The sequence below is a fragment of the Lepidochelys olivacea genome (genome assembly GCF_965140295.1).
Source record: "Lepidochelys olivacea isolate rLepOli2 genome assembly, chromosome: 4".
NCBI lineage: Eukaryota > Metazoa > Chordata > Testudines > Cheloniidae > Lepidochelys > Lepidochelys olivacea.
The window spans coordinates 35,248,953-35,262,018 of record NC_140414.1 but is presented as its reverse complement, the minus strand read 5'-3'; the positions used below and the strand labels follow the sequence as shown (position 1 = coordinate 35,262,018).

General features: G+C 50.7%; 1 protein-coding gene across 1 annotated transcript in view; it reads left to right on the top strand.

The window, feature by feature from the left end:
• MANBA (mannosidase beta) overlaps positions 1 to 13,066 on the top strand; it is a 79,866-nt gene that overhangs the window by 23,915 nt on the left and 42,885 nt on the right. The window contains exons 5-6 of the mRNA XM_084627198.1: positions 336 to 459; positions 10,594 to 10,769. Coding sequence (XP_084483324.1) covers positions 336 to 459; positions 10,594 to 10,769 — 300 coding nt within the window. The remainder of the gene's footprint in view (positions 1 to 335; positions 460 to 10,593; positions 10,770 to 13,066) is intronic.

Below are 13,066 nucleotides of genomic sequence, written 5' to 3'. Positions count from 1 at the left end.
AATAGGCTACCTTGCATAATGACTTAGCAACTCCCAGTCTCTATTTAAGCCTAAATTAATAGTATCCAATTTGCAAATGAATTCCAATTCAGCAGTTTCTCGCTGGAGTCTGGATTTGAAGTTTTTTTGTTTTAAGATAGCGACCTTCATGTCTGTGATTGCGTGACCAGAGAGATTGAAGTGTTCTCCGACTGGTTTATGAATGTTATAATTCTTGACATCTGATTTGTGTCCATTTATTCTTTTACGTAGAGACTGTCCAGTTTGACCAATGTACATGGCAGAGGGGCATTGCTGAAAAATACATACTTGCGATACATCTTTCTGTATTCCAGGAACAATGTTCGTTCAGTTGGGACTGGGGTCCCTCTTTTCCCACTCAAGGAGTTTGGAAAGATGTTCGAATTGAAGCCTATAACCTTTGTCACCTGATCTACTTCACTTTGACCCCCAGCTATGGTAAGTCATGGTGATATTGCCCTTTATTGTTTCACTTGAGAAATACAGCATTCTTATTCTAAGTTCAGTTACTTAGTACACTGGAATAGGAACATAAAAACTGGTCTTTTGTTGTTTGTATGGACAGTGCTGAGTACAATGGAGTCCAGATCTCACTACTGAAATATAAATAATAATGGTAAAATTATTAAAAATCCAGAATGCAAACTCTGTTTTGCATAAAGAGACCAGCAGTGCATCAAAAAAATGTGTGTTAGGTTTATAATAATGATTTTAGCTCTGTCCTGTTCTGTTGTTTGGGAGCATTACTTTTGCACCAGCTTGTGTGTTCCATTAAACTTCGAGTGATTGCTCATGTGTATTCCACAATAAGTGTGCGTGCTCACCACGTGCACCGGTGTCGGAAGTATTTCCCCTAGCAGTACCCGCAAGGGAGCACCCCTAATAACCCCTGGAGTGGCACCTCCATGGTGCGGTATAAGGGGCGCTGCGCACTACCCCCACCCTCAGTTCCTTCTTGCTGCCAGTGAAGGTGCTTTGGAACTGCTCTGCCCCAGCTTTGCTGTAGCTTGTCCCCAGAACTCTTATTCGTGCAACGTTGGTACCTGTAGTTAGTACTCCATTAGTTTTAGTTTAGTTTAGCTAGTGCACCCAGGCATGCCCCGGGCCCCAGGTTTTAAGTCATGTGACACTTGTAGGCACCCGATGCCAGTGAGTGATCCGCACGCGGACTGTTTACGCTGTTTGGGTGAAACCCATCTCAGCAATCGCTGCAAGATTTGCAAGTCGTTTAAGCCTCAGACCAAGAGAGAGAGAGACATTAGGCTCTGGGCTATCCTCATGGAGTTGACATTGACCCCAACTCTGGTGTGCCGCTGCGAGTTCACACCAGGCACTGTGGTGTCGGTGTGCGGCAATCCCCCAGCGCCATCTACTAGTCGGCACCACTCCCCGTCCACGGGGCACGCCAAAAAGGCTGAGAAGAGGCCTTCTCCGCTGCGGCACCGAAGTAAATCTGGGGCAGAGACTAGACCCGTGTTGGGCAGACCTCGATCCCCATTGGCCTCTAGGCCTCCGACTCAAGTAGAGCAGAGTAGCCTGGCCCATTCGGAGCAGGCTTCCCCGGATGTCCGGATGCCTTCCATGCCAGAGGCCCTGCAGGCGGCTCGGGACGTGATGTCCATGCCGGTACCAGGAGCACCCACCAATGTTGGCCCCGTGGTCCAGAGGCAAGCTGCTGCTGGGATCTCTGCAGTCGCCCTTGACTCGGTACCGGTCTCGGTCGAGGGAATGTTCCCGACGCCGTTCGCCACTCAACAACCTTTCTGTGCGTAGTCCACGTGGGTCACCGTCGACTCCCACCAGGTTGTCTGGCTGGGTTCCGTCTGACAGAGACTCTGGGCACCGCTCCACCTCGAGGAGCGGACACCGATGGGACCGAGGCAGATGTAGGCGGAGGTCCTCGTCTCGGAGGGGCTATTGTAGTTGGTCGCAACACGAACATCGACGCCGTTCCCGTTTGTCGTCTCGCTCCCGGACCCCGCCACGGCACCGCTCCCACAGCCCCGGGCGTCAACCGCTGGCGATTTGCCATTGCAGATCCGCCCGCCGGGGCCGATCGCGGAGCAGCTGCTACCAGTGGTGTCGTTCCTCCACATTGGAGTCACTGTCTCGGAGTCAGCACCGCTCCCTGCGCCACCGATCCTCCTGGTCAAGGGACAGCGGCAGGTCATACACCAGCCTGGCCTCCCTTCGTAGCCATCCGTCGATGGGTCAGGCCAGCCAGGCTGAACAGCCTGCTCTGCCGGTGCCACAGCAGGTGCAGTGTCACCGGGCCCCGTGGCTGCCCAATGGTACCAGTGGGCACCGTGGCCCCCGACGCAGCCCCTGGTGGGTGCTCGCTTGGTGGCCAGAGCTTCGGAATGGCCATTGGCCTCCCTCTCCCGGCCTCCGAGGAAGGAGTCGGTGGGGCGTATATCCTGGGTGCCGTGCCCAGAGAGCGACCAGGTGGTGGACCCTCTGGTGCCAGTGGACATGCAAAGTACCGCACCTGCCTCCTTGCCCTCCCCTGATGAGGTGATTATGGCCACTTCTCCCTCCGTCCTGCAGGAGACCTCTAAAGCCCACCAAGAGCTATTGAAAAGGGTGCCATCAAACCTCAACCTTCAGGCAGAGGAGGTGGAGGAGCCCTCAGACTCCCTTTTTAATGTCCTATCCGCCACGGTACTGGGCAGAGTGTCCTTGCCTCTCCATGAAGGAGTAGCAAAAATTTCAAATGCCCGGTGGCAAACCCCAGCCTCATTGGCCCCCATCTCTAAGAGAGTGAAATGGAAGTATTTTGTGCTCACCAAAGGCTCCTAACTCCCTGGTGGTCGAGTCGGTCAACCACAGGGACCAGCAGGGCCAACCAGCCCCACTCCAAAAAATAAGGATTCAAGGAGGCTGGATTCATTTGGGAGAAAAATGTATTTGTCCTCAAGCTTCCAGTTATGGGTGGTGAACCATCAGACTCTCCTGGGCTGATATGAGTTCAATCTGTGGGGCTCCCTGCTCAAGTTCGACGATTCCCTCCAAGAGCACGACAGGAAGGAGTTCAAAGCGCTGGTGGAGGAGGGTACAGCGGCTGCCAGGACAACTCTGCAGGCAGCGTCGGATGCAGTGGATACAGCCGCGCGGTCCATGGCCTCCGCAGTATCCATGAGAAGGGCGTTGTGGCTTCTGCTCTCTGGGCTGTCCAGCGAGGCGCAGACCTCCTTGCAGGACCTCTCGTTTGACGGCAAAGCTCTGTTTGCGGAACAAACAGATATAAAACTTCATGGCCTGAAAGACACTCGCACCACGCTTCAGACTCTTGGCCTCTATGTTCCGGCTCTGGCTAAACCTAAGTTTAAGTCGCAGCAGGCTCCCGCCCAGGCCACCCAATCTAAATATGAGCCCCCTTATAAAAAGTCGTGGGACTATAAGAAGCGCCCGCAGAGACAGTCTTGGCCTGCCCCCCAGTGTGTGTCCCCGAAGGGCAAACAGGCAGGGAAATGGCGGTTTTGATGGGACGCCCGGGGGAGCCCTACCGGTTTTCATCAGGGATCAATCCACAATAAAGCTTCCCTTCTCCAACCGGTTGGGTGCTTTCCTCCCGGAATGGTCACAGCTGACCTTGGACCGATGGCTCCTCAACACCATCTCCCGGGGTTACACCCTCCAGTTTACCTCCGCCCCCATGCCTCCTGGGGGACCCCTCTCACGAGGCTCTGCTTGAGCAGAAGGTGGGGTGGCTCCTTGGCCTGGGAGCGGTGGAAAGGGTGCCAGCGGAGTTCGAACGCAAGGGGTACTACTCCTGCTATTTCCTTATCCCAAAGGCCAAAGAGGGGCTCAGGCCCATCCTGGACCTGCAAGGCCTGAACCAGTACGTGGTAAAGCTCAAGTTCTGCATAGTATCCCTGGCCTCCATCATCCGCTCCCTGGATCCTGGGGACTGGTAACCTGCCCTCGATCTGCAGGATGCGTACTTCCACATTCGTATATTCGAGGGGCACAGACGCTTCCTCAGTTTCATGGTTGGGCAGGAACACTACCAGTTTACGGTCCTCCCGTTTGGCCTGTCCACTGCCCCCAGGGTGTTTACAAAGAGTATGTCGGTGGTGGCGGCCTACCTCAGGCGCCATGGGGTCCAGATCTTTCCCTGTCTGGATGACTGGTTGGTCAAGGGCAGCTCCCAGTCGCAGGTGCAGGATCACATGGCGCTCCTTCTGTCCATGTGCGCCACTCTGGGCCTGTTGGTAAACAACACCAAGTCCACGTTAGTCCCAGTGCAACGCATAGAGCAGGGGTCGGCAACCTATGGCACACGTGCCAAAGATGGCACGCGAGCCAATTTTTAATGGCACGCTGCTGTCTGCCGGGGACTCTGGCAGACAGCAGCGTGCCATTAAAAATCCTGCCTGGCCCGCTCTTCTCCGCCCACCGCTCTCTCCTTGCAGGGCAGGCATGCTTCCCCCTCCCCCTCCTCTTCCCCCAGCGTGCTGGATTCCTGCCCCTTCTCCTCCCTCCCTGAGGCCAATCAGCTGACAGCCCTTGCTATGGAGGGGGAGAGGGAAAAGCAGAGCAGCAGCGTGCTCTCTGCTCTGGGGACCTTGGGGAACGGGGTGGAATTGGCATATCCCCTCCAGCCCCCTGCCATGAGCTGCTCAGGCCAGCCCTCTGCTCTGACCCCCCCACACTCCTCTGCCCTGACCCCTGCACCCCCCTCTCACACACCCAGCCCTCTGCCCTCACCCCTGCACCCCCCCCCACACCCCAGCCCCGTGCCCTGATCCCTGCACCCCCCCACAACCCCAGCCCTGACTCAGAACCTCAGGCCAGCAGTGGGCTGAGCGGGCCGGCGGTGTAAGATCAGCATTTTAATTTAATTTTAAATGAAGCTTCTTAAACATTTTGAAAACCTTGTTTACATACAACAATAGTTTAGTTATATAATATATAGACTTATAGAGAGACTTTCTAAAAAACATTAAAATGTATTATTGGCACGCAAAACCTTAAATTAAAGTGAATAAATGAAGATTCGGCACACCACTTCTAAAAGGTTGCTGACTCCTGGCATAGAATTTATTGGGGCAGTCCTGGACGCCATGTTGGCCAGAACCTCCCTCCCACCAGACAGGTTCGAGACCCTGAAAGGGCTCATTGACACGATTACAAGGTTTCCAGTGACAACAGCCAAAGCGTGTCTCCAGCTCTTGGGTCACATGTTGGCATGCACATGTGTGGTCCGTCACGCCAGACTCAGGATGAGGCCCCTCGAGCTATGGTTGGCCTTGGCGATCTCCCAGGCTAGAGACAGGATGAACAAAGTCCTCACTGTGCCCGAACCGGTGATCACCTCCCTATGATGGTGGTCCTCCCCGGGGAACATGCTCCATGGGGTGCCGTTCAGAGGCAGGCCCCCATCGATGGAGCTGGTGTCCGATGCATCAGACCTGGGGTGGGGAGCCCAGGTGGGGAACATTCAGACCCAATGTCTGTGGTCTGCACAGGACCTGGCCCTCCACATAAACATCAAGGAGCTCAGGGTGGTCCGGCTGGCATGCATGGCCTTCTGCTTGCACCTGGAGGGCCAAGTGGTCAGGGTTCTCATGGACAACATGGCCTCAATGTTTTACATCAACAGACAAGGCGGAGCCCAATCCTCTGCCAGGAAGCCCTTAGGCTATGGGACTTCTGTATAGCCCACGACATTTGCCTACAAGCCTACCACCTACCGGGCGCCTGGAACTCGTGGGCAGATCGCTTGAGCAGGGACTTCTTCTCTTAGCATGAGTGGTCTCTTCACGCAGAGGTGGTGCACAGACTTTTCCAAAAGCGGGGAAGTCCCCAAGTGGACCTGTTCGCTACTCGGCAGAACCATCACTGTCCCCGGTTCTGCTCCGGGGGGGAGGGCTGGGAAGGGGCACTATCTCCGATGCCTTCCTCCTGTCCTGGTAGGCCGGTTCCTCTGTGCCTTCCCCCAGTTCCCGCTGTTAGGCAAGGTCCTGGAAAAAATAAAGACGGACAGGGCCCAGGTCCTCCTGATTGCCCTGGCATGGCCCAAGCAACATTGGTATGCGACCCTCACGAGCCTGACAGTTGCCCGCCATGGCTGTTGCCATCCCGCCCAGACCTGCTCTCCCAGGACCAGGGCTGCCTCCTTCACCCCCAACCTAGTGGCACTCCACCTCACAGCGTGGCTGCTCAATGGTTAGGCCGGGAGGAAAGGACGTGCTCGGAAGGAGTTCAGCGCATCCTCTTGGAAAGCAGGTGACCCTCCACACGCTGAGCCTACTTGGCAAAGTGGTCTCGGTTTTCCCGATGGGTGGCTGAGCAGGGCGTTTCCCCCGTGGCTGCTCCAGTCCTGCTCATTTTGAACTACCTCCTTCACCTTAGAGCCCAGGGCCTGGCACCCTCGTCCATCAAGGTGCACTTTGGCCTTCCACCCACCATATTGGCCTTCCACCCACCAGTGCAGGGCCACACGGTATTTTCCCGTGCTATGACTGTCCAATTTCTTAAGGGATTGGGTTATCTCTTCCTGTACGTTTGGCCCCCTGTTCCCCAGTAGGATCTGAACCTGGTGCTGGCCTGCCTCACGGGCCCCCCGTTTGATCCGCTAGCTACGTGCTCCTGGTCGCACCTCTCGTGGAAGGTAGCCTTCCAGGTGGCGATCATGTCGGCTAGGCGGGTCTCGGAACTCAGGGCCCTGACCTCCGAGCCCCAGTACACAGTATTCCAGAAGGATAAGGTCCAGCTCCACCCACATCCTTCATTCCTCCCGAAGATGGTCTCTGCCTAGCACATGGGTCAGGACATTTTCCTGCCAGTCCTCTGCCCCAAGACCCATGCATTCAGTGAAGAGTGCCGCCTCCACACGCTGGATGTGAGACGGGATCTGGCCTTTTACCTGCAGTGGACTAAGCCATTCAGGAAGTCCTCGCAGCTGTTCATCGCCTCAGCCGATCTCCACTCAGCGTGTCTCCAACTGGATCACCTTGTGCATCTGTGTCTGCTATGACCTGGCGGGAATTTCCCTGCCATCAATTGTGCGGGCACACTCGACTAGGGCTCAGGCCTTGTCGGCTGCCTTTTTGGCCCATGTCCCCATTCAGGACATTTGTAGGGCAGCCACGTGATTTTCAGTTCATGTTTTTACCTCGCATTATGCGATCGTCTCCCAGACCAGGGAGGACACCAGGTTTGGCAGGGCTGTACTCCGTCCTGGAAAATTGTGAACTCCTGCCCACCTCCAACAGATATAGCTTGGAATCACCTATTGTGGAATACACCTGAGCAATCACTCAAAGAAGAAAAGACAGTTACCTCTTCCATAACTGGTATTCTTCGAGATGTGTTTTTCATGTCTATTCCACATCTCGCCCTCCTTCCCCTCTGTTGGAGTTGTCTGGCAAGAAGGAACTGAGGGTGTGGGGAGCGCAGCCCCCCTTATACCGCGCCAGGCAGACACCGCTCCAGGGATTGCTAGGGGCGCTCCCCTACGGGTACTGCTAGGGGAAAAACTTCCTATACCGGTGCACATGGCGTGAACACACACCTATTGTGGAATAGACATGAGCAGCACATCTCGAAGAACACCAGTTATGGAAAAGGGAACTGTCTTTTCCCATATAAATTGCTCTCTTCTCTCCCTGACTCTCACACTTTCATTTCAAAAAACCCAAACAGATAGAACTGCTGCTGGAGCTGTCGTTCTGTCGTGAGTGGACAAGTGCAGTGTCGGCACAGTTTAAACAGTGCTGAAATTTCAGGGCTCATGGACGAGACTGGGACAGAAAAGCAACTATGATGTGCAAGGATTGTGTTTCTCAACCTACAGTTTGAATATTGCATGTTTGCCACCTAACAGGTTTCCTTGCCTGGCTCTGCCGTTTGTTTGTCTTTCATTTGTATTGAAGATCATGGAAGCTGAACAAAAGTAGCTTATTTTCTGTTGCAACTGTCTAATGCATGCCACTAGAGACCACCCACGCTACCCTCTACTCCACGCAAGACCCACTTAACATCGGGCGGGTGGGTAGTGTGCGCGCCCTCTTCGCTGGGCTGAATTTCACGCTTTACGAAGAAAGATGTGGCATCTAAATGAAAGAGGAAGACGTCACTCCCTGGATGCTTTTATAGCTTCCAAAAATAACTCCAGCTCTCAGCCAGAATTAACGTAGTCGGAATTTCAATGAAAAGCCTCAGCATAGACTCAGTACAGCTTCTGGGAAGTTCAGATACGTAAGTGCTGCCTGGTTCCTCCCACATCCTCACAACTCCACCTGCTGGCAGCTGGGGGATGGGTTGTTGGATAAGGCAGGAGGGCCCTCTCATTCAGCAGACAGAGCTTTCGGAGTCCAACCTGGAGACCGAGCTCATTAAAATTAAGAGACTGAAATTTGGAAGAAAAAGCAATGAATTAGCAACTTGTGCTGTGTTGAAACAGCACAATCATTTATGTTGCTTGCCAGATTGTTGAGTCATAGCCTTCTGACCACTGGATCTCTAAGGAGCCCTTGTTCCCATTTTTTGCCATCTAATGCCTGGAGTTCAGGAATGGACTTGGCCTCTTACGGCAGGGGAAGGGAGGGGAAAAAGTGCATCTGGGGGAAAGCTGGTGGTTTTGACCTTTTATGTAGTGTCTCTAACCTTGACTTTCCCCACCCACAGCTCTCATTGACTTCAATGTGAATTTTTGGGTGCTCAGCCCTTCTGGAAATCATGCCCTCTGTGCAGGGGTGATGTCAGCTTTGGGCCAAATTCATCCCAGTGAATTCTCTTAAGCCAGTGAAGTTATACCAGGGATGAATTTTGTTTTGAGAGAAACTACTTTCTCTTTTATCCCAAATCAAAATGGAGATACTACAACTTAACTATCAGAAGGAAGTAGATATATAATACACACAGAGAGGAAATTGACAGTTAACAATGGAGATTAAACAAGGGGGTTTTATAGTCCTGTTTTTTCAGTGGTTCTTGCATTATGATATTATTCCACAGGCAGAATGACCAGTGGAAGAAACACAAGCAGGAAAATTGGTTAGACCAGTGCAAATGTCCTTGTAAATAATAATAATTAAAAAAATATATACTAAGTCTCCCCTGTTTTGGTTTGCCTCTGTGCATGCACAGTATTCAGCTGTGTTTTGCCAATATCTTTGTTGGCAAAGAAGAAGGGTAAGAAATACATTGCCACAGCTGAGACTACTACAGGAACGCTACTGGGTACCCCCATTTGCCATTACTAGACTCTGCTGCCCCACACCCGCTCCAAGAGGGATGACCCCTGTGAGGAAGTGGGGGAATAATTAACCACAGGCAGTCCGATAGACTTCCTTAACAGGGTTCCGAAGGGCTGCATAGATGTTCATGGGTTAAACTTGAGAACCCTACCCCCAGGAAGCATAGTTAGCTGTTTTATGCAAAGTAAAGGCTTGGCCAGCTTTTGGTTATAGTTTAATTACCCAAAGTTAACACATTAACGGGAAGTTTCAGCAAATTAGTTGGAGATACCCCTTTCACCAGATTACCTTGTTACTGAATTATTCCTTAAGCAAGAGAACACGTTGGCATAAGTGCAGAGAGATCGCAGACAAGTCATTAGCATGTTTCCTCTCGCACACTTCAGTGACAAAAGAGAAACATATGGACCCATCCGGTTTAGACACAGTGGGCCCAATTCATCCCCAGCATAACTCAGTTCATTTTATCTATTAACGTGGGGGGTAGGGTTGCCAGGTATCTGGTTGTCTACCAGAAAGTCCGGTCGATGGGGGACCTGTACAGTGTCTGGTCATATGTACCAGACACCAAAAGTCTGGGTGCTGTGTGCGGGGGTCGGGTGGCAGGTCATCAACCTGCACCAGCCCCTGCTCAGCCAGGGCCATCACCTACCGGCATCTCATGGGTGGGCAAACTCCACGTCAGGGCTGTAGCCCCAGAGCAGGGGGATCACAGCTGAGGGAGGGAGGTGGAGAGGATCGAGCAAGGAGGAAAGGGAGATCGGTGGCCTCGAGGGAAGAGGCAGAGCAGGGGCATGGCCTTGGGGGTGAAGAGGCGGAACAGGGAGCGGTGTAGTGTCTGGTTTTCAAAAATTAGAAAGTTGGTAACATTAATGGTGGATGAATTTGGCTTATTTATTATTAATACTGTTTTTGTTCAATAGACAAAAGTGATTGTGTTGCCTTGTGATTGCGACCTTTCTCAAAGAGACCTGTGCTCATATGAATACTGACAAAGCAAACATAATGGCTGGAAGTTGAGTGGGAAAAGTCCCTTCTTAATGATAAAGAATGAGAGGTTCGTGCTCTGTGTTGTACAGAACTTTCAAAGGTTGTATGTGGTTTAGGAATGGGGGGAAAAATGAGTTACGAATTTCCATTACACTGTGCATAGTCCTCGTCTGAATGAGCAAACGTAAACACTGGTGTCAAATACACTAAACAGTGAAGCGTAGGTCCTGTTCAAAAGCAAACTTAAAAACAAAATTGTTGCATTTCTTTTGTGTGTGTGTGTGTGTGTGTGTAATTGTATCTTTAATAAGACTAGGGACATGTGAATTAGTATGTAAAGAAATACAAATAAATACATTTTTTTTTCTTTGCTTAGTGAAGAGTGCTCAGCAGTGGAGTCTCGAAATAGAGTCTGTTTTCGATGTTGTCAGCTCAAAGCCAGTTGTTGGTCTCGTGACAGTGAACATTCCTAAGTTGCAAACACAGCAAACGTATACTACAGAACTTCCTCCTGGAGAAGGCAGAATTGTGCTGCTCGTAAACATCAATAAGGTGAGGGGGTGAATCCTGAACAGTCCCAAGTAACAAAATGTTTCCTTCCAGTTGCTTGAAGGAAAATGCAAGATGTCTCCAGCACAGTTTTAATTTTCCCATTCACTTTCCTCATCTCTGCTGTATTGACTCTGCCTGACGCCTCTCAGAGCAGGGAAACAGCTCTCTGACCTTCTCACAACTGACTCCTCCATTAGGACACCAGAGAGCAGTGCGGATGGGGTATGTGGCATTTCACTCCTACTAAGTGAGAGACAAAGAGAGCGGTGACATCATCTTTTGCTTTTGTTGGCCTGGAAATCGTTGTGCTGGTGTTAATCCTCAAACCCATTTTTGATGTTGGTACAGATTGTGTAGATTATCCCACATCTTCCTACTGTGGGTTTCTTTCACCTTCCTCTGAAGCATCTGGTACTGACCACTGTCAGACAGGATATTGGACTACATGGATCTCAGGTCTACTCCAGTATGGCAGTTCTGTGATTCTATATGACAGCAGGTTTCAGAGCAGCAGCCATGTTAGTCTGTATTCGCAAAAAGAAAAGGAGGACTTGTGGCACCTTAGAGACTAACCAATTTATTTGAGCATAAGGTTTTGTGTGCGTGCCATAAGTACTCCTTTTCTTTGTATGATAGCACTATTTCCTGTCCCAGACCATTGTTTTCTGGACAGATAGGTACCTGTCATAGTCAGGATGCAATATGTTTGGCCCTTGGAGGAGGAGGAGGGAAAAGCATTCCTCATACAACCAGTAAGATACCTTTGGGTAACTAAGGGCAAACAAGTCATGTATAGAATTTGGCTAGCCGGGAGGAGGGTGCAAAATTAGTGAAGTTGCACCTCTTTCACTAGTTCTGAATTTAGTCCCTTGAGTTGAGGGATCCTTAAAGGCACATGGAGTGTCAGAGAGATGAAGCATTCCTTGGGAGAGGAGAAACACAACTGAAAATGGACGAATAGGTATAAGCCCTAGAGTTAGAATGAACAGAAGCTCCCTCTCTCCGACACTTCTCCCATCCCCCACCTCGCAGTGGGTGAAAGGCTAGCTACTGGCAGGGTTAATTTACAGTGATTTCACTGATTTTACTTCCATGTAGTTCCATAGCGTTTTTTGTGCTTATGTTTTTAGGAATTCTATTAAATTTGTCCTGTAAATGTAGTTATGAAATTATTAGAGAGAAAAAGGTCAGCCTATGCTGAGAAGTAACGGACTTGTATGGGGCAATGAGCCCAGGAAGAGCAAAATGGAGTCGTGGTTCTTTCCTGCCCTGAGATCTGGACCTAATGGAGGTGCCTCTACAGAACTGAACTGGACAGCAGCAGACCAGAACCAGGGTCTGGCAATAGCTGACCAGAGCAGGAGCTGGTGATGCTGACTTCTTTGGAACGGGGCAAATAAGCTGAGCGGAGCCTCCTCCCATTTGACCACCACTGAGTCTAATTGGATTTGTGGGTGTGGACTCTGCTGAGAACAAGAATCCTGGACTCCTGACAAACCCAGTTGTTAACCTCTGAGACTATGGGGGCTCTGCCATACCCTTCATACATTTTCTGGCTTTGTTAATTTAATTTTGCTGTGTAATTTAAATTTCTAGATTTTTTTTCCCTGTTAAAAGGTATTTGGTTTATATTCCGAAGGACTCCCATGTGTTGTGTGCATGGAGAAGAAACACCTATTAAGGTGAATCTGGGAGTGGAGAGTGGTGTGTGTGGCCAAGGTTGATTCAGATGTCTTAATTATTTTAAAAAAGAGACTGTTATTGACCGCTGGCAGAAGGTTACATGAAGAAGTACAAATATCCAGGCCAGAGGGTTTTGTTTAAAAAAAACATTAGCCTTTAGCAAGCCTTTCTAGTCTGCAGTAATACATACAGTGTGATATGAAACTGAACATGATTTTGTGCTTTGGTGCATTCCCTCCTCCCCTGCCCCGGGGAAGAAATTGGTTAACAAAATACAACCATGAGCCTGAGAGTAGTTTGTGAGGAAATGGTGCCCTCAGAGCAGAAGCAACTGTGTTGTTATTCTTTGTAAATAAAGGGCTTTTGCTGCATGAATTCACAGCAGCTGATTTTACAAGAGACACAGCAAGGTGCTGTTAAGTATCTGTGAGCCAGACTGAGCCCATACTCTGTGCAACAGATTTGCATGGTGTGACAAACAGCAAGGCCTGGCAAGAAATGAATTTCTAGTCCAATGAGAGCTCACATCAGATGATGATCTAGGTCCGAGACTGCTCAAGTGGACTGTAACAACCTGAGATGTACAATAATCACCCTGAAATTCACTGCACAGT